The 26,117-nt window shown below is 41.9% G+C and overlaps 1 protein-coding gene across 1 annotated transcript in view; it reads right to left on the minus strand.

Moving 5' to 3' along the window:
* Nucleotides 1-562: 562 nt before the first annotated feature.
* Nucleotides 563-26,117, minus strand: part of LOC100749320 (zinc finger protein ZIC 4) — a 37,434-nt gene continuing 11,879 nt past the window's right edge. The window contains exons 2-3 of the mRNA XM_003489020.3: nt 4,856-5,025; nt 563-2,425 (exon numbers count right to left, since the gene is read on the minus strand). Coding sequence (XP_003489068.1) covers nt 2,102-2,425; nt 4,856-5,025 — 494 coding nt within the window. The 3' untranslated portion in view covers nt 563-2,101. The remainder of the gene's footprint in view (nt 2,426-4,855; nt 5,026-26,117) is intronic.

Consider the following 26,117-nt stretch of genomic DNA (forward strand, 5'->3'; position numbering starts at 1 on the left):
CCGATGTTCCGGTTTCATGGTTGGAGCAGTAAAATTCTCTCGTAAAGGCAGGTATAGGCCGTGCAATAAAAGAAACGTTAATTTCCTCGCGTTAAAGTTATTATTTATTGATACGACGTAATCTCAGGGCCGAGATCAAGGGAGATGCTTAGTCGGCCGATATTCACCCGAAACTGCGCGCCAGTCGGATTCCTCGTCGCATTTTATTATCTCGATCGTTCATAAATTTCGTTACAATACAAGTATAAAGTATCCACCGCCTCCGCGATACGAAAAAGGTCGTCCTCGGGGTCCGGGAGGTATCTTCGCGTGGAGCATTGTCATCGTTCGGGCAACTTTTCAATAATCAATTATACGACGTTAAAATCGTATATTTATGAATTCCTTTTTTCTACGGGAACGATGACAAAAACCGAAAGCAAAAGAGAAAAAAAGTAAAACTGATACTCTGATATTAAAGTCTCGATAAAGAGCGAAGTATTCCGTGTTATTTTCGATCGTTTCGTAAATTTCGAAAGAACAGGTGTAGATGATTCAGTACCGACGAATAAACCAGACAATATTCTAATATATCGCATCATCAATATATTTCAGATCTTTGCAAAACAAATATTATAATACGATGCAAGGTATGGGTGGATGAACAAGAGATGCATTCTCATCCAACAACCTAAGCATATATGTAACGAAAAAGGAAAGAAAGAAAATTATTACAATAATTATTTGAACTCGCTTGGTTCGAGCCGTAGGTGTCTCGTTTCTCTCTCTATATTTACAGCATATCACACATAGAAATTATAGCAGTACAATATTTTACAAATGGAACCATCAGCCCTCGAATTTCTATTAATCTCGCAACGTTTTCGTCCTTATTTCCCGCTCGACGACGCAAACTAAATAATAATGATCATAATAATAATATATACAACAATAGTACGTCTGTTTGGACGTGACTTCCCTTCTTTCCTTCTTTTTTCCAATTTTCTGTCCCGCAAACCAAGCACGTCGCTCGGTTTTAAAACACCGTTTCGCTTCACTATCAACGTTTTAATTAGACTTAAGCCCGCGAGAAGCGCGTACGATCGGTCGTGCTCGAGGAACAATTAAGCCGGAACCCAGCGAGTCGTTCTTTCGTTTCGCGATTGATAAGTCGGAACACGAACGTGGCTGGAATTACGAGACACGGCGCCGTTGGAAATTGCTTCGACTAATTTGTAACGCCGTGATTGCCGAGACACGATTTTTCGTAGCTAAGAACACATGGCAGTGCCCCCCCCCTCTCTCTCTCTCTCTCTTAATTTCTTTTTTTCGTGTTTTTGTTTATTTCTCGCGTTTACTGCAACGGCCATAGCACTTGGTTTAAGGTTCATTCGTATTTACAATCGCACCTCGCCATCTAGATAGAGGTAACTCTCTGTTTGGTACATCGCAGCCCGAATTCTCGACGATTATTACATATACAGTTACGTTCGCGTTTGTATCGCGTTTAGCATCCGTTAATACGATCGTCTTCCGCTTTTTCTCTTCCTTTATATTCTTGTTGATACAATCGTACTGGTAAATAAATACTAACAACACTCGAAAGTGTGTGTTTTCCTAACTTTGGTCACGAGTGTAGGTAGCATTACCTATTTTACAATCCCATTGTCAAATTTGCGGAACAAGTAACCTTGCCGTACTATTACGAAAAACGATCATCCGCGAATACATAGAGTAGAATTCCATTTATTAAAAGAAGAAAAAGGAATTTACAATTAATAACACGAATCCGATTAATTGAACTCTCATCCATCGAGTTCGTTTATGTAAACGAAGAAAATCATAGGTACTGAAAAAGGATCGACAAACTCCTATTGATTCGAACTTCACTTACATCTAGCAACAAGTTCAAAGGAATAAAGTTCTATTGTAACTTATTTAGCACTTCCTTGTGGTCCTCCATTTCTTCTTCGAATAACAGTTTTCAAAAACTCCGTTTTCCCTCCATCGAACGTGTGATCAAACTCGATTTTGATTGCCGACATCGACTAACGTGTATGTTCGTTGAGGTTGCGTTGATCTTGCCCGAGCAATTGGTCATATGGTTCGTTCCCGGCAAGAATTAATAGGCAGTCGCTTGGTGATGCATCAGCGGGTTGAAGTGGTGCGGTCCAAGATGATGGGGCGGCGGTGGACCCGGCAACGGGCTGTGCTGAGGACCCACAGTTGGTGGCTGACAGACGTACCACTCCGTCAACTCTGGGCCTCTGGTCGAAGGATGACTCGACGGAGGATTGGTCGTGGTCGTTGTCGGGACGACCGGAGGCGGTTGAGGAGACTCGGTGTGTCCGGTCACGGACAAGCTACCCCCGCTGCTAGTGCTCTCTTCACCCTCGCTTTCATAGCCCCCTCCTATTTTGCCTTCGCCCAGGGTCATGCCGTGCACCTGGAAGTAAGAGGCGGAGCTTATTCTTAGGTACTCGCTGGAAATTTCTAGCTAGTAGCGAGCCTACTAGTCGCCCTTCCCAGGGGTAGGAACCGATGAATGTGTAAAAGGTGGTAGAGGGGTGAGAAAGATAGCAGGGGCTGCGTGGTTTGGGAGTTGAAGTTGAAACGAATCCGGGGGAACATCGATCGTGTTTGTTGAAGATTCCTTGAGTTTCTGTTTTCCTGGTGTTTATCACATTAAAATTGATATTACGTAGCATTAGTGTCATTTGTTGTGGACTACTTGGGATTTTCCTTTTCAATTTCATACATGGTAGCTACAAAAATGCCCGCTTTCCAGAAATACGTGTACAACTCTCCGATTATTAACTATTGCGAGCGACTTTATCAAGGATGAGGAGGATTAAACGTATAGGTTTGTTTGATAAAGAAACGAGTGGATGAATTCGTAATAGTCCTATGTATTAAAATCAGTATAAGAGTTAGTGTATGCCGGTTGTAATCGTCGCTCGTTCAATGCTACTATGCCGATCAAAGAAAGGATAATAATACTGCCTGTTAGGGAGCACATTCATATATTTATATCGATGGATGTTACACAAAATCTTAACCTTCTTACGTAACTCTGGCTGAAAATTACAAGACAACAATAACAATGCGTCCAGAGTCCAGTTGCCTGTAGACCTTGAAAACCAAAACAATCGTTAGTATTCAAAGGCACAATAATATGGATTTCTCCTAGATGTGAAATTTTTATGCTCATGTGGCGCTACAAGTATCTTCAAAATTTTGCGTAATGTCTTTGTGATAAACTGCGTGGTAGTTCGAACGTTCTTTTCCTAACTTTTGCGTAGACTCATTTCTCGCCCTTTGGACGATAGAACTACATATCTATCCTTCGGCGATGGTTGAGCCTCTCAATCGATTCTGCGGAGGCGAGAAATCTCGTTCGAGACACATTGTTATATACTTAATATCGCTACTGCTGTTTTTCAAAACTCGATCGATAAAAAATACAGGAATTTCAAAAATTACGTGCATCATGCAATCCCATATTAGACCTAATGACACAGTTGCATGATACTTGATTTGTTTCGAATGACCTAATTTACGTTTCCACGAGTTAGTAGAATGCACAACGTGAAATATCGAACGTGTACCACAGAAGAAAGCGTAGATAGTCGTATTCGATCGTAGTAAGTTATCGCTTCGGAGATCAAGGGACTATCACGAGCAAAAGGAGTGCGCGTTGGCTAAACCGAAGAAACCGGGATCAGGGAGACGAGGATCAAGTCTTCCGACTCTCTGATTCTTTCTGCCGTCTCTTTCTAGTCCTTCGTTCATAATTCAGTGAGCAAATCTCGACGACTGCCTTCCGCGAATCACGGCCGGCGAAAAGCGTGGAGAAGCGAAAGGTGCTCGCTCCTATCCGACGAACCTATCGCGCACGTATCTCGGGAGTTGCCGTTTTGGACGGTTCTGCTTCTCTTTCCGTCTACTATCTTTCTGTGTGTGCCACAGATAATTTCCTATTAAGATTCCGTAGCCGTTCGTGCATGAACCTTTGCGCGCCTGGATACCCGGCAGCCTTTCTTCCCACAACCGTTTTTTGCCCATTCCAAAGTGTCTACTAGCGTTTCCTAGCGTGAAACGAAATGGCAAACACGATAGGGCCATTCTTCATATACTTTGATACGCGCCTACGTATATGTGTGCAAGATGATATAGGAAAACAATTCGAGACTGAACCGTGAAAATACGGAATCGCGTGAAATGGACGATTAACACCGTTGAGCATTCGTAATTTAATTCCGAAGCAAGGAGTAGCGAGGAAACGGATGTAATTTGGAATGAAATTATAATTCTTCGAAGCAGATATCTAACATTTCGTCGGTATTAATGATTTTGATTAGGAAAATTAGAATTGCTAATCCTTCAAATAATAATTCCTTCGTTTGGAATTTTTCCGTTTCTATTCATGTCAGTGAATTATATAGTGATTTTTTAATATTTTTCTATTAATAGCGACAAAGGCTACGAAGTATAACAATTATTAAATATTTAATTGTAAAATCGTCGATTAAAAGGAAACCTAGTTAGCTCGAGAGAGCTTCCTTGCAATTATCTCAATTTCAAAGCAGAAGCTTCGGCTCAGTTCGCTGACTTTCGGTTGAAATGAACGAGAGAATGACGCACGGTAAAATTCCATAGTTTTATAAATACGACTGAAGAAATGAAACTTAAATAGAAGTTTGTTTCATTTTCTAAATGTTATAGCAGATCATTTACTTTGGATATCTATATGTGTTCGTATATTATATGCATCGTGTGCTCTTTCAATTTTACTATTCAAATGCGTAAACATCCGTAGTTTACTGATAGTAAAGTGGAACGGAGGTCGAATGCTTCACGATTGCAGACGACGTACCTTCATATGCTTGCGCAACGAACTAGGATGTGTATAGGACTTGTCACAGCCGGTAACTCGACAATTGTACGGCTTGTCGGACGTGTGGACGTGACTGTGCTTCTTACGGTCGCTGCTGTTCGCAAACCGCCTCTCGCAGCCTGAGTATTCACACTTAAACGGTTTCTCGCCTGGAAAAAGAAGACAGGAATTAATGACTTGTAATTGTGCTGGCTGCACTCGTGCCTGGCTACGATAATTGAAAACCGCTTCGGAATCACAGGAAACTAACAGCCTGGAATAGAAATGTAATTGCTACATCCTTTCTCTATCAATAACATGTGCAACATCGTACAAATGATTTAAATGTAACGCGAAGAAAATGTCCCTTATACGAAAGATCCTTGTTTATACGACGTTGAGTCTCTATTATTTGAATTGCGACCGAGAGTAATTTCAGTTATACAAGTACCAATATTTATTTCTATGAAATTATAAGTAGATTATATGGATATTTGTGCAAATATTTGTTATCTACATAATTATAATATATTACAAAAAAAGACAAAATCTGGGTAAAAAATTATTTTATCTTCCCATAAATGTATAAAAATTCTCATCTTACTTTACGTCTTATCGAAATCTGAATCCAACTTCAGCTAAACTTTCTCGTTACTTTCTTGTTCAAAAAAGTTGAAATTCTTATAGATAAATTCTATTATCCGAACTAATAAAAAGTGCTGCAAGGGATACGTAGACCGAATGTCTATCCCATCCGAAAATCATACGATTTGCTTAGTCCGGTCGTTCTGTTCGGATAATCAAGGTCCCACTATAATTTAAAAGGAAATGCAAACAGTATCTGGATACACGATCGTCGAAAGTTTCCAGGGAAACGCAGTTACATTTCTAACCGGAACAGCCTAACTATTCACAATTACAATTATCAGGAGGCCAAAGAAGGATCTTGAACGAAGTAGGAAGGGGCTGGTGAAACACGGAAACGGGCAACAGGAAAAATATTTTCTCCGGGGCAAAGAGGAAAAGCTCGCGGGCTTCTCGTAGAAGCTACAATAGGCGGCTCGAACGCGATTACATCGTATCGCGGACCGTTTCATCATGATTTCGTGGATATCTTGATGAGCACCGGTGGAACATTCTCTCCGCTGGTGGCTCCTTTTAGCCCGGGGGCGAAGAGAGGCGCAATGATATCGAGAGATAAGCTCCCCTGCACACGAATAGCCGCCGTCGTCGGGGCGCAACGAGACCGTGTGGCGTGACTCTTATTTATTTCCACCGGAAGTTGACTGGAATATATTTTACCGTCGGCTCACACCCCCGCCACCCCCCGCGGCCCCACACGCCGTAGACTCCCTTTTTCCGGGACTTCCTCCTGGCGCTCTCTCGGAGAAGTGCGGAGACGCGAGAACAGGAAGCGCAAACTTGGCGGATTTTTTATGGGGAAAATGGTGGCCAACTTTGCCCTTTTTCGCTTAAGGGAGTCAGGGAGAAAAGGGAACGTCGCACGGATTCAACATCTTAGCCCGTCAACTATAGAGACGAAGATTCTCTTTCTTAATATTTTCTGTTTAAAAATATTATTTCAATTTTTTTCTTTTTTAATTGGAAACTATAATCGAGAAGGTCGGAATTAATAGAAGAATAATAGAGATCTTGTTGCGACGAGTAGCGTTCGTTTTCTTCATTATGAAACGTTACGTAACGTGCGTTCCTCTTTGTAATTGTGCGAGGAAAATTGATATATTTACTTGGAATTAATTTTCATCGATGAAAACCAACGAGTAGCGCGAGCATACGTGTTAATTCTGAAATCTCCGCCGGAATCTGTCCGGATCCTAGAAACGTACGAGAGTTAACGTCAAAACGTAATTAGAATAACAAACGTATGTTCGTATTTCATATTTTTGAATAATTCACCGACTGGTTGCACGATGGCAAATCGCGAAATTCATTTTTCCAGCGTGGTATCGCGAGGAAAGTCTGGACGTTGGGCGCGAATAGGTACAAAGAAGCATGGTGGCTTTTCGCGTACATGCCGGTGAACGTCGTTATTCATCTCACGTGTGAAAAGCGCGATAACATTGCCATGTTACAGTGACGTATCGCCGCGACACAGATTATATTTAAATCGCTCGGACGTGGAGTGCGGGTACTTATGGCAGCGGCGTCATAAGAAGGCGTCTTAAATATTTATGAAGCTGGAAAGATAGCGGTACGCGCGAGCGCGCGCGTTCTCCCTGTGTCGCCGCCTTATCTGACGTTTCACATGCCTCAAACTCCCTCGACTTGCCACCATCGGTGAGATTTCAACGTTGTTTGCAATTTGCGGACGATATACGTGTACGCTCGATACGCTGCGAACCGTATCGAGAAACTTCATTAAAGAAAATGTACGATTACTGTTCGAGATTTCGTTTATCAGCTTGAAAATTTCTGTAGGAAAAAGAAAGTAGAATAACTTTAGTACTACGTACTTTTTTTATTCAATTATATTTAAAAGACAGTATTTTTGACTCTGGTACCACCACATTGTTCAGAACTTTCTATTTCTCTGTTTTTACAAGTTTTATATTTCAATTGCAGATAGTTTTAACACTTAGTCAACCGAATATGGAGATCTCCCCTCTGTAAAGTACATCGCTGCGTGATCGAACGGGGAGATCTCCCTTTTTGATTTTTGCAGCGCGTTTTCATTTTTTTTTTTCGTTATTATATTTTCGTTATTATTTCGTTATTATATTTTCGTTATTATTTCGTTATTATATTTTCGTTATTATTTCGTTATTATTACCTGGAATTGTTCCCAATTAATTGCATCACTTTTATAAAGTACAGTACGTACTAAAATACACCAATCTAGTGGCATTCAAATTAATTAAAGAATTACACTATCAGTTCTGACTAAATAAAGTTATAACGATACCACATTGTAAAAAATATTAATTTTACTTTTTTTTTTACAAAGGAGTTTATTTAGTCCAGAAAATACAGATTTTAAGTACATTATTCACAATAAACATGAACTTTTGTAATGGTATATTAGGCACAGGTACCGATACGCGGCGGTACGACGTAGCCATGCTGTATTATGTGTCGGCGCTTTACATTTTTTGTTGTATGATGCAGTTTTTGGATTTCAGCCTCTGGGGGGCGGAGCTTTTTTTTTTTATTTTTTTTCTGTCCTGAAAAACTTGGTCGCAAAACAGGACGCTTCGTAAAAAATATTAATATTAAGTAACTAATGACTTAGACGAACTATATTATACTCCATTACTTGTTTCCGTTGAAACTAAATTGAAATTATTCTCAACTAGATACAACGAATTTCGTTTCACACTCTTTCGTAGCTACTATCGCAGTTACTTTTTCCATAGTTGCAAATATTGAACTTGTTTCATTCGTATTATTAAAGAAATTTGTGAACTTGCTTCATAAAACCGTTATAAATTTTACATCCGACCGATGATATTGGCAATTTTCGATTTCGATGGTTTACGAGACAAGAGTAGGTCGCTTCGTTCCGCCCGATTCATCGCGAATGGATCTCCACCCACAGATTCGCACCTACTCGAGAAACCCTTCTCGGGGGCCAATCGAGAAAGACAGAGTGAAAGGGACGAGGGTTCCGAGGTGCCAACGACGCTCGGTTTATCCCTGGCCCGCACGTATAAAAGGAGAATGTATCCCTGAGTTTCTGTGGCGCGCTCCTTCCAAAAACGGGACGATTAATAACTTTTCAAATCTGTCCCCGGCAGGGTCGTGAGCCCGCCGGGACCGCTTCGGTAGCGAGCGCGTTGGCAAATAAATAGCAGATAAATAAAAGCTCGCGTCTCTCCTACGTCGTGCATTCTGTCGTGCGCGCACAGGGTTGCGTGTGCAGATGGCAACAATATGCCGTGAAATATTGCCCCCGTTGGTCGTGTGCGGGGTTCTGTACGCGTGTGCGTGCCTCGTCCAATAGGAAGAGGCCTCGATACACGCCCGATCCCGTGGCTACGTGTCTCTCCTTTTTACCTCTCTTCGCGAGACACTGAGATCCAAACGTAAGGGAGAAACGAACAAGACAGTTGCAGTAAGCTTGGAGAATTCTGGTTAAACATTAATATCGTGACGATTGCAATGAAAGGGGTGGCTTCTTGAATCTCAATACAAGAGCGATTGCAAGTAATTTGCTTAGTTGTTAAGTAATTGGCTAGTTGATATCGGAAGATGGGAATTTCATTTGAATCGCTTAGTCTTGATGCGTTCTGCTTTTTTTCCAGTACGAAATATGTTATATGATTCAATTCAGAGACGTGAAATTTCTAATTAGTTATATGGTATTCGATATAGAAATCAATTCATCATTTTACGCATAACTTCCTGTGTGCTTGCGATGCGTTCTTGCCTTTTCGGAAATAATACAATAAAATATGTCTGAAGTGCGTGTCTTGTTCTTCCATTTTTAAATTGGGATAAAAATGAAACTAAGTAACTAATCGATACAATTTTCATACTAAGTTAAAGGTGGAAGTCCAAACAACAAGAAAACAATATAGCTTAGGTGCTTTGAACACGTTGACAAAACAAAGGAACGTGCTAAGACCAGCTATTGACAAAATCCGCAATTACTTAGTTGCCAACTCAATCATTCTCAAATTACGATGCATCTTCCTTTAGACGAAGGGCGTGAATCAGTTTTCCGCATTGACATGTCAATTCTAGCCTTTTCGACCTTAGATTTCCTAGTTAGTATCTGTAGGCTCTAACAACGATCAGAGTTTGATCTGTTCGCAGAAAAATACTCTATATAATGTGACTCATATTGGCATTCGTACAAAGAGACGAAGAACACGGGTACATTCACGAAAGTGCATTGTACGAGAGGGAAGAGTAACGCGAAAGAGTAAGCTTGCACAGGGGACACGCAGACGCGTATACATAAAGTGGAGATTCATGGTGCAGTGGGTTATACACAGTGTATCGTGGCTGAGGCAAGAGGGAGACCCGAAGAGCAGTTCCCGAAGGGCAGTGTAGGCACCGTGTTATGACTTTCAGAATGGGGAGGCACAATGGCCCAGATCCGCGCCGGATAAAATAGTTATTATAATCGTTTTGGCTACGGCCAGTATCGAACACAGCTGAGTGAGCGAAAAAGAAAGGAAATGTGCACGCGTGTGCGTTTTCAATTCGTATACGAGAGCCGATGCAACGCGGATTTCGAGATTCACGATGCACCCACGTCCCGAATCCAGATAGTCTCCAAAGAGAGCAGCTTGACGTAGAAATGACTGGATCAGAAAAAATACCGATGCCAATCGGAGCTTGACTCGAAACGAGCTGAATCCCATCCGCGCCACTGTGTTTGTAGAACTTGTTATTCAAGATGAAGATTCTTAACTTGTAATCGGAGGAACACGATGGTCCAACATCGCCGAAGATGGTAAAAACTCTCTTCGGGGATGTTAACGATCTCTTGGTTGTTCTAAGAATTTTTTTAATCCGCATGCCCTTAAACCAGATGTTGCTACAATTATAAAATTAAAAATCAATCTCTTAAGGTATAAATTTTTCTTTCGCCGAGTACGATAGTAAAAAGGATTAAATTCGTTGTGCTAAAAAGACAATAAATTTGTAAAGGATATATTATACGCGTAAAAATCAATGATTTAAATAATCGACTGAACTAAAACGAATCTATTCTTGTCTATATTAAGCGAAGGATGTGCTAACTTACTCCGTTAACGGATTAAGTATTTTTTTTCGCTATTTAAGAAGAACACTGAAAAGTGCAGTGGAAGGTGAGATTTGCGTTTAAAAGAAACTCATAGATCTCTCGTCAGAATAGAATATAGCACCGGAAGATTTACAGCAGATACATTTCCGTTTCGGCGAGGACTTGAGCATTCCATCGTTCTTTCGTCGACACGGTTCACACCTTGAAGAAGCAGCCTGGTATAAAGGCAATCTAGAATTCTATTTTTCTTGGAACGCTTCTTAGTGGAAAAACTCATTGAACTGCAGTTTTCGGAAAATCTCCGGAGTGATATATAGGCGTACACTATTGTACAGCTTTCAAACTGTCTTCTTTCTTTTTTTCCTTTGACCATCGAAGGATAATGGATGATTTTTCGCGACCATTATGTTGGAAGAGGACACCGGGTCCTAGGTCAGCGGACATTGTTACAAGGCGTAGCAGAAAACCAAGCCCTGCTCGCTCGTTTTTCAAGGCCTTTCCACTACACTCCCCCTTCATACTCTCTCTCGCCCATCCCCTATTTTCGAAAGGTTGTCGTGTGGATAATTTTCTTGTTATTTGTTCGGTATTAGTGAAAACCGAGAAATTATCCCGCTGTATTTCGATCGCTTATTTCTGCCAGATAAGATCCACGAAAAGTCGATGGGATCGGTTTCGGAGGATCGATCTTGCCACGGATTAGGACCCACGAGATATTGGATCTAGATAAAATCCATGAAGGCCCGCGTTTTGTAAATTGATTGCGCCGTACCCTCGTCTCTTCTTCTTCTTTCCCTCTTTCTCCTCTCTCCATTTTCGTTCCTTGAAACTTCTCCACCAGCCTTCCAACGAGATTTCTGTCCTCATGGCGAAAGTCTGGAGATCGAGACGCGCAGATACAGAGAAGCAAAAGAGACTGGAAGAGATCGCGCGCGGTTATGATCGATGAGCTTTCCGTGGCGGGATAAAAGCAGGATCGAAACGTGAACGTCGCGATTTAATGAAAGCCGCACGAAACTCTCGGACACCCAGCTGCCGTTTCTCTCTCGGGTTGGAATTAGAATCGAGATCGTGATCGGATAATCATTGCGGGGCCGAAAATGGAAGTGTCTAGTACGCGCGATTCATTGCATCATGATTCCCGTTTACGTTTCACGATGCCCTGGCCTCGTGCACGGTTGCACTCGTGCGTGTTCGCCTGAACTTCTCCCTGGTCTTCTTTCGCGTTTCTACTGTCAGTCCGTAGAACGCGTCGCGTGTCGTAACCTTCTACTGGCATTTCGATATCTTCGTGGACGTTTAACGAACGTGCTTCGTGCACCTTTCAAGACGTTATCGACGTGTTCGATGAACTTCGTTCACAGTGTAGACTTCTTTGTTCTCTGCAATTATATTACAAACGTAAATCCCGAGATTACAAAGTGACGTGTGAAAAAATGTTTTAGGATAAATATATCAATCTTGTAGCATACAGTATAGCATAACAGGATAAAATATTATAGCCTTTATCTTTATGAACCTCTTTTAATGCTAATAAGCTGAATATTTTAGCATTCTGCGAACTGTTCGTTACTGGAAAAGACGAAAAATTGCTTTGGAAAGTGATAGTAAACATGATCCATAAATAATAGTAAAACGTTTAAAAAGAAACAGAGGGTATTTTTAATGGAATCTTATATAATTCCATAAGGAACATATTATCGTTAAATTTCTTTTAAATTTCACCATGGACTTCTCAAACAGCCAAATACATCAAATTTATGACTTTATCTTTCTTGTCCTTACACCAAACGTATCTCTTTATCTAAGATAAGGAATCTGGAGATTCGGTCGCGATTTTCCAATCCCTTCGGGAGACCGATCGACCAGAAGGATAACCTGGCTTCGGTAAGACATCATTCAACGGCCATTCCTTTATCTTATCTCAAGATCTGTAGTTGGTGTTTCGGTGCTATCCGATAGAGGATTCCTGCACCGATGTATCATGGCGAAAGCTGTGTTTCGAAAAACGTGGCTCGTATTGACGTCACAGGGAGACGTTTAGAGGAGAAGAGAAAGAAGAGAGGACGAACAAACACTCGAATTACCTTCGTGGTGAAACATCTGTCGATGGCGCTCGCCCTTTCAGAGGCAACATGGTGGAATGATCGGCGCATCAACCGGTAGTTACGTTTACCCACGGATTTGCGGTTCTTTTTTTCCGAACTCGTCTCGTGCTTTTCCCTGGCCCCTCGACTTTTCCCTCCAGTTTTCTTCCTCGCTTGCCGATTCGCAGCGGCGGAAACGTTCCCCAAACCTCTAGAGTATCCTTGATTCTTCGCCCTTTTCCAGGCAGGTTCACGTGGATGCATCCAGGAATTTTCGTGCGCGAGAAGCTTCCCATTTTGTTTCCATCATCATAGTCCGATACATCGAGCTCGATACAGATTCAATATTTTTACAATAGAAACAGCACAAAACTTACATGCTATTTTTCCATGTCAAATTTGTTTGAATTCGTTATCGAATGATTCATTCGCGTATAAAGCTTCATCGTTTCCCGATAAAATCAAGTATAACAAGAGAATAATCCATATTCGACGCATTTCTATTACCTAGCACAACCACAGTATCTTCAAAGATGAAATTTTTCCCTGGAGAAGCAGTCTGTTTCTCGCCAGATCCAGTTCCTCAGGACCAGAGCGTGTCTCATTCTGAAAAAATCGCGAGGGGATCTTGATTTCTCGAAAATTCGGTAGCCCGGTGTCCTGCACGTAGGTGCAGTTTAGAGTCGTATATCCTTGCCCGTTATCTGAGTCGGGATGCTACTGTTGCACTCGCACACGCTCGCCCAGAACTCGCACGTACACGCGCGCGTCCACTCGACGGACTTTCTCTCGCGCCGGTTTACACGACGTTTATACGTGTTTATGTAAACTCGGACCGTAGAACACACGTGTTGCTGCTGGCGGTTGCTGCTGTCGCTGGCAACTAATCTTCCCTTTCCACTCTTCTCCTCTCTCTTCTCTTCCTTCGTTGCTCCGCGGTTTCCTTCTTCGTGGTCCTCTCTCGTTTCTCCTCTAGGCTTGGAAGTCAGATCAAACTGAGAGATTTTCAGAAACTGCCGGCATAAAAGATAGGGGCGCCATGGCCACGGTATGCCGCTGCCCATCTAGAGTTACCGCAGGGTCGGTATACGAGGTTCCTCCGGGTTTATCCTCGTGAAAACAGAAAATCCTCAGGGATTTCGGTTTCATCTTGGGCCCCTGAGAGTCCGCTTTGATTACACGGAAATTGATACTTCGATCGGAATTTCGTGGAAGGGGAAAATGTTAGGCTGGATGTTGACCCAGTGAGAGTTAGAAGACAACGGTTCCGTGTGAGCAGGTTAAGAGGATTCCGAGCTAACTCTTCCCTGTGATCGCTACCGTACGGCCCTGGCCAGCACAGGCCTCCCCGTATGCAAAACGCGAGTTATTTATTCGTGGAAGGTGGCATTTTTTTGGACACTGACCCGCGCGTATATAGTTGTCACGGCGCCGCGTATCTTTGCACCGATCTACCATAATTGAATATCCTCGCTGGCAGGGAGGAGCAGCGTGAATTCTCTTGTTCTTCTCTCGCCAACGGACTCTGAGAATCTTCTTAGGCTGCGATTACAGTGGATGCGAACTCAAAACGTCGAAGCAATTAGATACGCGTGTATGTAGATTCTCACGAATATACGCATCGCAATCCTGAGTTGTATTATTCGTTACAAGGCCGATTCCAGCGAATTTACGTCCAATGTAACACGATAGTCTGGAACGTTTGTGCAAGAGCTACAGCTATTTTTCATCGCCTTCCAGTAGAATCTTCCAATTTCGGAGACATTATTCGTGTATCTCGATGCAAAACGTGCGATCCCAATATCGTAGGGACTCATCCGAGCGTAGATCCTATGGTAAACGGACTCCGAAGCGGCTCGAACCGACAATATTGGAGCGTGTGCCCCTCGACACACAGGTACATAAACAGAGCGGTGGTGGCGGCACACACGCTCGAGGGTCCTCGACGATCGGCATTGAGAAGCAAAAGTAGGTGCGCGCCCTTATCCCCCATTCAACAGCCACTGAAAGTCTCGTCAACTTTTGCACGGGCCACGTAGAAAACAGCAAACAGATTTGCCCGAGATATCCTTCTCTCTCTTTTTCTACCCTTAAATGGAAACGAAAGAGGGCTGCGTGAAGCTTGGACCGCTTTGTTGCATCTTTGTGCACCGGTGCTAAACGGCAGAAGAGGCAATGATGAATAAGGAAACTGAACAGTGGAAGAGAAACGGAAGGAGACAGTGAGACCGCTTGTTAGAGGGCCTATTGTAAAGATTTTTCACGAAAGGAACTTTTCGATTCGTGCCGCCGGAAAGCTTGCACGCCGATCGAGAAGCTTTCGCTTTTTGGTAGGATATAGGAGGAGGCTAACAGAGTGAGATGTGAATATTTGGTGAAACTAAGTGAGAACGAGACGGAGTAATCGGTGAAAAGAAAACGCCGGCAGATTAGCATTTCAGGTTTTGAGAACCGGAACGAATTGTATTTCGAGTGCCGCTGTTCGTGTACACGGCTACTTAGGTCCACTTCTGTCGTTCTTAACCCTCGACAGCCCTCGCTTTAGCCTGTTCCTTGTGTCGTTATGATCGACGTAATTCTAAGCTATGTTTTTTTGAAAGTAAAAATCGAAACTGTAAAATTTCATCGTTTATTTTTATCTTCAAAAAAAAAAAAAAAGAAAAAGGATAGAAAAAATAAATTTGACATGTATTCGTTTGATTTCGATCAAAGAAGAAAATATCGCCATGTCCTGGCGATTCAGAAGATGAAATAAACGAGCAATACGCGACAGAAAGCCTCTTAAAGTCGGATCTCTTCGGAAAAGTTTCGATTCTCCCCTCGGTGGGCAAAAGCGGCGTTACAAGTACCCTTGCAGGCGTCAAGAAGGAAGTTGGTGATTTACGCGCGGCCAAGGATTAAGCGGGGAAACGCGATGGATACTTTGAGGGAGTATAAAGGCGCGAGACGAACACGGCACATGGAAGCGCCTAACGAGAGCAACGTGAAGGTGTGCGTACCATCGAGTTATCAGGTAACCGAGAGAGTCGCGGGTTTCCAGAGGCGATGCCTCATCGAATACCTTGAAGCCGAGACACACGTTGCCTCGAAACGATGTAAATTCAGCGGCTTTCTGTACCCGTTTTGCTTTTACTCGATTCGCTCGGGAAAGGATTAAATCATGTTCAAGAAGCAGGGAAACATTGACTCGCCAGTGTATGTCAGTCTTCGTGTAACCCGTGCGAGATTAGTGGAGATCATGTTGAGCAATAATTCAGAGGATCCGTTTGGAACATCTTTACACGCGTTTGAAAAATCGAACTAGACCTGGACGATACAAGGATTCTGCCGACACAATGGGCCCGTTCACGGATGTTAATTCGAGAACACCGGAATTAGACGATTACTGGGATCATCGGGGACTTTATCATCAGAAACAATGCTAGGGCAATGGTGGAACGCCGAATTAAACGCGCTTTAGTCACGGTTAATTTGGTTAGCCGACGTTTAGGTCATTAATAGATGCTGGCGTAAGATCGATCGGTATTTATTGACTGTCGATGATTCGACGATTTCTATGGACGACGTGGATCGTCGACGGACTTTCTGATCTCTACCCTTTTCCTCTCTAATTCTTTTCTCTCCATCGGTTGCTTCGCCCTCGATCTCTGTTTCGTACGCGAGCAACCTTTCGAAGTTGACGTGGCGCGGCCTGGTCTCGTGTGTGGGCCAGTTTTAGGTTTATTAATGAACAGAGCCGACCCGCACTCTGGCGATTAGACACAGGGCGTGGTGGAGAGATTGCTAAATCAGATCGCGTTCCAGAGCTGCAGCCGCATTATCCTCCGGCTATTAACGAATATCTCTCGACACTCTTTCCAGGTGAAATTTCAACCCCTTAACTTCTTGGCCTTACTTACGACTTCTTTAGAATTCGAACGTTTGACGTTCGTTGGTGGAACCGTGCTAAACCACCCCTAAATCTTTATTTTCATTCAAATGTTCATTTCTCTTTAGAAAAATTGCCGATCCTTAAAGACAATGCACATACATAGTACAATTACAATTATTCTCAAATTGATCATGACGTTTCGAACGCAGATAGTAAAGCGTTCTAGCTGAATCTGTTTTGGTCGGCTCGATGTTACAATTCCAAGGTTGTATACCCACACTTTTATATTTATACGCACGCGTTACTTGCATCTACCCACCTTTGAAATTGCATTCTGTCTTCATCAATAATGTCTTTATTTCAAGCAATAATATTTGTGCCACTGTTCACTTTGTTTGCTTCCTTACGTCAAATTAGATAAATTAAATAATGGAATCGACAACACGTGCATTACTACCAATGAATCTATTAATATCGACTCTCATGACTAAAAAAGTGTAACGCCGCCGAATCAACACGACAGAAAGGAACGCCAATAGCCTCGCACCCCCGGAAATAATTTCTAGTTAAGCAAAAGAGATCTTGTGGAAAGCCCCGGTAAACGCAATCTCGGGACACGTTCGTCCAACGAATCGAGCTTCTCGTCCCTCTTGTCCGATAGGGGTGCAGAGCCACGGGAACCATGTGCTTCGAGGAGGAGCAAGGGGGCCAATCGGTGAACGAAGGGGAAAGGATCGGACCGATGGGGATCGGTGGTCGGGAGTGGGAGAGAACATAATGTTTCCCACAGCGCGAGGAGTTGTATATTTTACGATATGGCGAGCAATTTGACATCTCGCGCGAGGCATAATTCACGCCCGTGTGCAGGCCGTGCGTGGCCTGGACCTCGCCACCCTCCTACGTTCGCAATGATAGCGATTGGTACGTTGGTGTGCGTGTATGCATCGACGCGGGGAACACGCAAGAATCGCATGAAGGATAGCTCGTACACGCGTGCACACGCACCGAGCGGACAGGTACGCGCGCGTCCGACCGCATCGAAACCATTAGAGGCTTGGACTGTTCGTAAATACTACGATCGTTTTCTTTCTTTTCCTATTTATTAGGTCGTTTCGTAAGTTTTGTGACTTTCGTTATCAAAAAAAGAAAAAAAAATATGAATTCGATCTTGAGGTTTTCTACCTCTCTTTGTTAAAATATCCTATTTACCGCGTGGAAGTTGAAGAAAACTAAAGCTCCATCATTTCCTGTATATAGTCTTTGTCTTCGTTCGTTCAATTGAAAGTATCTAGTCATTAGACTGTGTCATATAATTTGAGATAAAAAATGAAAAGTAGAGAAATTGCAGATAGGATTCCTATTTGAATTTTGTAATTTTGTTTGGAAGAAATAATCAAAATGATGACGATAATCGAAATAAAAAAATGTTGGTAGAGTTCTGTTTCGATACTCTAAGAATTCTCCTATTCTATTCACCTATTTTTCATCGATTTCCCTCAACGAGCCAAACCCTGTAAAGAGGCGTGTTCGATCTCTGGGTTTCGTTTGGATCAGCTTCGAGACCATCCTAATTGATTGTTAATTATTTCCCGCGATGATTAACGAACTGTAGGAATGTCGTATATGGACGAGTCTGCTCGTAATGGGAATCCATGACTCGTTTCTCTATTTCGATTCCTCTCGTTCGTCGACAGTCGCCTCTTCTTTTTATGGGAATATCGAAGGTTGGTTTCCATCGTGGTGAACGTCGAGATTAAACGTTTCGACGATCGTCTCGCCATCGGTTGCGCAACGATTCTTCACTATGATTTTAGGATTTATGATGGAAAGAAACTCGTAAAACCCGTGCAATCCTTTCCAATGAATGATTGACGAATGACAGTCGAATAAAAATACCTCGGTGGTCGTTTGCCCGTACAAGCGGATAGAGTTCGTACGCGGAAGCTGGATTCTAATCTCGCCACAGGCCTCCATTTACCGGCGTGAGATTCGAACCGCGCGTGTCTTTTTATCGCTGATACGCCGTTGGCGTGCTCGCGTGTCGTTTCACGCTGGAATTTTATTTATCGAGACTTTTCGCTGTCCGACGCCTGGACGTTCTCCCGGCGCGTTTTTGCCCGGCTCTGATTAATGCCTCGCGTTTCAAAATCCAGCCCGTGTTAGATCTTCGTCCACATCTATCATATTAGACCCGAGATAATATAAAATGCTCCAAGGAAAAAGTTACATACGCGAGGTTTCAAAGTACCCAAAAACAAACTTTGATATTGCCTCATTAGAAAACATTTCTACCATAGCAAGACTACAAAAGACTGCAAAGCAAACTTCATTGCAATCTTATTATAATAAATTGAACATCAAGAACCAGGGAAACATTTACACTTTAGCCCGTTAATCTAGTAACTCGTCATTCGAATCGCCAATCCCCGAAACGCGATACTGTCTTTGTTCGATGATCCTCTGTTCAATCACGCGTACTTTCAAATCTTCTAAAAGTGAATTTCAGATCGCATTTACGTTCGCAAGGGTCGCAACCAATTCGATTAAGATCGATTTAAGAAAGTTGGTGAATTCTAAGACGTTTTTAATTAAAGGGCACTTCCACGGTTTCCTCCATAATTTTCACGCGAGTCAGGTCGCCCGGATCGACGACTAACCGTTTCAGGCTGTGGTTCGCGCACGTTTTACCGTTCTCTTTGCCCGCTCGCATCCTAATTAGCTGCGAACAATACGCAATCTGCGTCATCTATACGCGGCACCGATTCTTGCGCTTTGCCTAACAACCCATTCTACTGATTGCGCCGCAACAGGCAATAAATCTACGTAATCGGGGGTCCGGTAAGGCGCGCTCCGCGATTTTAACACGTGTACAAACTCGCTCGATAGTTATCGCCCGCGCTTTCCAGACGTGAATTCTCTTTCCTGCAAACGAATGATTCTACCCGACATTTTTCCGAGATCGACTCGCATAGTTCCGCGCTTGCATCCGCTCTACGATATAAGATCGCTATTCAAAAGCGGAAGTTTAGGCTGATACGTTTCCTATGGGAAATGAGAACTTGTGAAATGAGAATTTGTTTTGGTGCTGGAAGACGTGCAGAGCAAACGTTTCTTATGGCAAAGCGTGATCGATCAACCAAAGAGACGAGGTGGATTAAACGTGTAGATTTGTTTGATAAAGAAACGAGTCGATGAATTCGTAATAGTCTTATGTATTAAAATCAGTATAAGTGCAACGGATAGTGTATGTCAGTTATAATCGTCGCTCGCTCAATGTTATTATGCCGATCGAAGAAAGAATAACAATATTTATATTCTCCCTTAGGGAGCACGTTCACGCATTTATATCGACGTTACCACGAAAAATTGACCTTCTTAAGGGGGAGGGGGGGGGGGGTAAGACCTTTTTTTATCTTAAGAATTTTGTGTCAAAATTTCAAGTCGATTGGAGTAAAATTGACGAAGTTACGAGTATTTTTACACATGTCGAATGATATTACCTATTCGACCCGAGCTATTGTTAATTCGCAGATATTTTTTTCTCTATATAATACCTAATCTTACCCCCAGATCTATTTATAGTACTTAACGACTTAAGTACAAACCTCCTTATACCTGTACTGTATATTTTGTCAGCATAGAGTAAAAAATTTAGTGTAGGAGTAAATATTCCATTTTCATTAAGTTTTGTGTTAAATTATTACTAAAATGCCTAAAAAAGTTACTAGATCTGATAGACAATCAACTGGTTCGAGATTATATCGACCTAGAAAAATTGCACCTCCGCATAAACGTAAATACGAAGGCACTTCAACAAATAGCGCGTCAACTAAAAAAATAAAAGTGACTGTTGAAGATCAAATTACGAAGGATCGTGAAAAATATTATAGGATAATTGATTTTTTATTAGTCTTTTCAACAATTACTACGCTAGTGGAGAGGTAAACCGATAAAATTCGCTTATGAACGTTTTATACCAGATTTTTTAGTGTTCAAAACTTTAAAGCGTTTCCCCACAACTCACGTTTTCAAAGTCGGTGCCCCCAATTACTTCAAAACTACTGTACGCTGTAGAGTTTTTCAAATTTGTATTTCAAAATAACAAATTAGTCGAAAATTTTCGCACAAAATCGGGTTTTTCCCTTCAAAGTGTTCCAAAAAAGTGAAAAATTGAAATTCCGAAAAAATTTTCGCAGCGTTACCTGGGAAAAGCTGTTACCTAACGAATGAACTTTAATTTTTTGATTTCTGATGACCCAGCACTACGTTCTGAGGGGCACCGCAATTATACTTTTTTCCGAGACACGTCCGAAAAATTGCTGCCATTGCCGTATTTTTTAATATTTCTCCGTGAAAATTTTATACAATATTCTTCGAATATCATATTTTAATGTACTATTGGTTTTAAAAAAGAAATTTTAACTGTATCGTCAGAAAAAATTCACAAAAACATGCCTTTTTTCTACGAATTAACCTTAACCTCCGGCTGAAGATTACAAGAAACGGCTATAATAATCTGTCCCAATTCATTTGCTTCTAGACTTTATAAACTGAAATAATCGTTGGTATTCAAAGGTACAATAATACGAATCTCTGGCAGATTCGAATTTTCCATTTCCACTTGAACTTTTTTCGCTCATGCGCCGCTACAGAGATATCTGCAGTGGCAGATATTGGATGGCTAAACGATGACAATTAATTATTAGATATTCCATTTTTAATTGGGAAATCGAAGTGATAAAAGTATTAAAAAACAAGGGAAAACGACATTTCTTTTAATCTGGAGGAATTTAAATTTCACGTGGAATTCGATGGAAATAGAATGGCTAAAGAAGAATTCTTCTTGAGGTTAATTATAATATAGATCAGATCTCGAAATTCCGTTGTAAAGGGACACAGACTCACATTCAGAAGCCCCAAAGGTCCGCCTAAATCATAAGAATCCTTTTCGTAAAGGGATTGGAAGTTGCGCAACGCATTAACCCTTCGGTTCTTGGAGCGTCAGAAGCGTGTCAGAGATTCGTACAAGGAAATAATAACGTGCAGCATGGCCTCTGATAATTTCCTCACCGGAGGGTACACGGCGTCGGGTTACGAAATTAAATTATAATACAGATGCCAGAGAAGGATCGACTTCGAACCAGACGCGTATTTCTATGACTTTTAACGGGTTCTACGGGTCAGTACGCGCCTGTCCAGTCCTTCGCTTCTTTAAAATATAGAACACAAAAGTCTGGTCTCGAATTTAAGGAACGAAGCAAAGGTTGCAAGATCGAGACGTTGCCGAGAGGTTAGTGGAATCTGCGCGATATTAATTAAACTCTTAATTCGTTCGACGACAAATTATGCCTTAGCATCGACCACTTACATAATTGTTCCAGCCCCCGACTATATTTCGTTGCTTGGTCTGCGATCTAGATAAGCCTGCGTCCTTTACGAACTAGATTCGTGGCATTCTCGGGATGCCTCTTTCTGGTATTCCTGGTATTTCTGCCAAGTCTCTTGGGAATTATTTCTATCCTCGTAAATATATCTCGCGGCATTAGTACATTGGTCAAAAAACGAGCATACGTAGGAGAAACTTTTTGATAAATTTGTAGTGGCACATGAGCTAGAGAACAATTCAAATCATGTTGTTGTTTTGCCTCGGAGTATCAATATCGATAGGATACACATAATGCAATAATAAATAAACTCTGCGTAAAACAATATCGTCGCTACGTGCAACCGTTAAATAAACTTGAATTCAAATTTTCCGGCTCTCCCTCGACCAGTATAAATAAACGGACGCGATTGTAAGGAGTTTGGTTATCAATGAGTTATCAGCGATCTTATTAGCGATTTACATACTGTCTTTAGCGAATCTGTTAGTACGAGCGTCTTAGCGAATATTGACTGTATTATTTATCATTTTAAAATACACTTGACGGGTTCAACAGCGAGTTATCTCGTCATTACAACTCAATCAACCATCCTCTACAAATTTTAAAGAATTTTAAGCGACCAGATCGACCTTTGATCGAAATGAGATCATCGATGAGAAAATCACAGTATTTACATGGATCGAGCGTATATAATACGTATCAGGTTGCAAGATATTCTCAGTCTCCAAATATTCTTGGTCCAAATATTCATTGGGAACGATAAGATCACAGACTCTGTTATAACGATATTCACGAGGATCACGCGTGTATATAAAAGGTCCCACGATCGTCAAAAGGGTTCCAGTGCCAAAAGTCAAGCGAACATCGTTGGTACACGCAAAAGAGAAAGAGAGAGGAAAGGTCCCTGCGTGCGCTCGCACTAACGACCTATGTAAATGTTCTATCTGTTATCCTTGTCCCTTATCATTTTATCCTCCTCCGCCAGTGATTCCAACGGAGCATAGGAAAAGAGGGAAAGATGAAGCGAGAGAGGAAATTGAGAGAAGAGAGCGGATGGAAAAGGAGAGGAGAGAAAGAGGGTCCAGCATTCCAGAGCCCGGTCTCGACCCGCGACCCTCGCCCCCTAAATCATCCACCGCAGCTAGGCCGTAATTCCGTTTTGTTTTCTCTGCTCTTCTCTCTTCGTTCCCTCTTTTTTCCTCCCTCTCTTCGTACCTTCTTCTCTCCTTCTCCATTTTCTCCGTTTTCTTTTTTTTTTCGCGTTTATTCCTCCACCTTTTTCGACCTTTCCTACCAGACCACGGAGACAACCGCTCGACCCTTCTTCGTTGTCTTCTTCTTCTTCTTCTTCTTCTTCTTCTTCTAGTTCTCTGGTTGTGCGAGTTTGGCGAGGTTTGACGAAGGGATTTTGACTGTGGGAAAATTGTTTGGTGGAAAGGATGAAGTGACGAGACCCGTTGACACGGTTCGGATGAACCTTTGACTTTGGACCAGGTGAAACGTCACATATGGATGTCGATAGCGTGCAGCATGAACTGACAGTTTCGGACGATAAACGTGACGATGCGTTATAAAAGGATTCACGCGGTGAGGATGAATTTGATCTGTACCAGCGATTAGTTTCATATCGGACGAACACATAACACTTCTCCACTGTGGTTCTAATTCAAAATTTGATATCGCGTCGTGAAGATTTTATGACACTTTATATACGCGGAAAAATTCATAAAATACTTCGAATTTGTACTATTCAAAAGAAGATAAAGCATCACTGTTCCTCAACGCTACCAAAGCAAAAGTTCCAAGAACCATTCATAATAATTCAGATATCTTTATTTTTCAATCGTAATTTCTCCAACCCAAAATTCAATATCTTCCAATCACAGTATCAAAAGAATAGTAAATATATTTTATGTATCGTTGCAAGATCCACAATGGACAAATCCAAAGATACTCCAATTTCGTGCAATCCAAAGGCAAACCAACCGAGTTTCCCTCGAACGTCGTCAAACCAAGAAATCCTCAAAAATCACAAAAACCACGTCCCGCCGTCTGCTATTGCAAACGATACGCCTATTCTCGCCGCGTGGAATCTCGCTAAGAAACACTTCCCAAGGTGTGTCCGGACGATCCGGATACCTGGTATCCCGTGACATTGCGCGAGAGAAGCGCGCGTACGCGAGTTCTCGAGCGCAAAAGAGGCAAGTGAAACGACACGCAGGAGTCGGTGTCCCAGGTCTCGATGCCGATGCTGCCATTTAAACGGTAAAAAAGTATAATGTTACGGACACTCGATATTTTCTCGATGATCGTCATTGTGTCGCGGCCATGTTTAGCTGGTATACGCATTATTCCACGCGCGGAGCTACCGTACCCGCGGTGGCAACCATCCACGTTCCAGTGATTTACCCCGTCTTCGGTTACTCTCTTCTCTCTTCTCTCATTGTTACTTGCACGATGGAAGAAGGAAAGGGACCAGTCAACCTCCTCGGTGAAAGGCTGGGTTTCTCCTCTTTGGGCGCGTGTGTATGTGTCGAACGAATTGAATTCTTGGGGAGAGAGAGAGAAAGAGAGAGAGAGAGAATGGTTCCTATGAATAGCGGAAATTAAGTGTATTTTAATGGTGGCTTAACAGGTTGCCACGACGATTCGTATTTTTGTGATCACATGTGAAAGGAGAAAGTTTCATCCCTTAAGTATATGTTCGATAAGCAACGCGATTGAAATAAATATCTTTAACTGTGAGTGTTTCAGTTTCAGTGTGCTAGAAGATCGTAGGATATGTATTGATATGAGGAAATTAAACAACCGTTAGAAGATTATTCAACTTGCGACTTGATACAGTAAAGAATATTATCTATTAATATAATAAGAAATTTACTAAAAAAATTCATGTGATTTGAAGTCGTTGATCTGCACTAAGCAACGAAGGTTTAATAAAAGTAGTAAAAAATACTAAGATCTAAAATCTTTGAACGGAAGAGTAAATGAAATTGCATTTCTGTTTCAATAAAAATCATTCGCATACTTTTTCTAACCGTAAAACCAGAAAATCTGAATCTAGTTATTTCAACGAATGCAGTAGTCGATGCAAGTCTCCGAATCCAATGTGTTATACATCGTTGTACAAGAGAAACAACTTGAGAACAATATTTACAGGCAATTGCTCGTCTGGACCATTGCTCTCGATCGAACGTGGTTCTCGATCTTTTGCTTGCGGTGAATTCCTGAATCCACTGAGACAGCGGCAGAAAAATATCGCTTGTTAACTAACGGAAGCGGCCAGTCGGAAGATCGTTAAGCAGACTTTTTCGAGCGTATCCCCCTCCTCCCTGCTCGCAAACAGAATAACACACGGTCACTTAGCACCGTTTAATTTTCAGGTCGTTATTTTACCAGCGGTTCGATCGTAATCCACTGCCAGCTCTCGTGAAAACGAGCTACTCCAGAAGGTAGAAGGAAAAAGGAAAAAGTGTTCTCTCGTCTCTGGTTTAGAAGGGAGATATTTCGAGTTATTTTCTCGTCGAACAGCCCCATCGCGCGGAGGATAACCAGAAATGTTTGATTTCTTTTTCCTCTCTCGTTGTTCACAACCAACGATACGTTGCACCTACGCATTTACGTCAGCAGAAAACTCGCGCGATCATCGCGACCGCTTGTTCTCGGCTGAATTTAATCCGATTTACTGGGAAAACGCTCCAATAATATCCTATTTCCGGTGGGAACTATATTTGCGTAAGCAAAGCTGCAATTGTGAACGACGTCTTACGTAATTCGCAGTTAAATGGAAAATGTTGGAGAAGAATCTTTCAAGAAATCTACGTCTCCTATGTTACATTATCGGTGCCAACTTTTAGCATTAGCGATTTACGTTATACATGAATCGTTCGATCATTGGAAACTGGACAGGACATTTTTAGAATTACCAGAAGTAGTCATTCTTAGCGTTAGTGTTTCGCGTAATCTAGAATCGATCTATTCGATCGATTTTCAGAACATAATAGAATTCCATTTAAGATTCGCCGTAAATCAGTATCTGCAGAAACGAACCATCGATAGGGGTAATTTTGATCATTCGTGGTTTTGTGTGATTGAACATCAAACAGGGAATGTTCTTTAAAAATTTGTCTAAAAAGAAAATTCGATTCAGTGGTAAATCTACAGAAAAGTGCCTCGTGTCATGTCAGCGATGGTAATTTTTAAC

The sequence above is a fragment of the Bombus impatiens genome, unplaced genomic scaffold (genome assembly GCF_000188095.3).
Source record: "Bombus impatiens unplaced genomic scaffold, BIMP_2.2 scf_0317, whole genome shotgun sequence".
Taxonomy (NCBI): domain Eukaryota; kingdom Metazoa; phylum Arthropoda; class Insecta; order Hymenoptera; family Apidae; genus Bombus; species Bombus impatiens.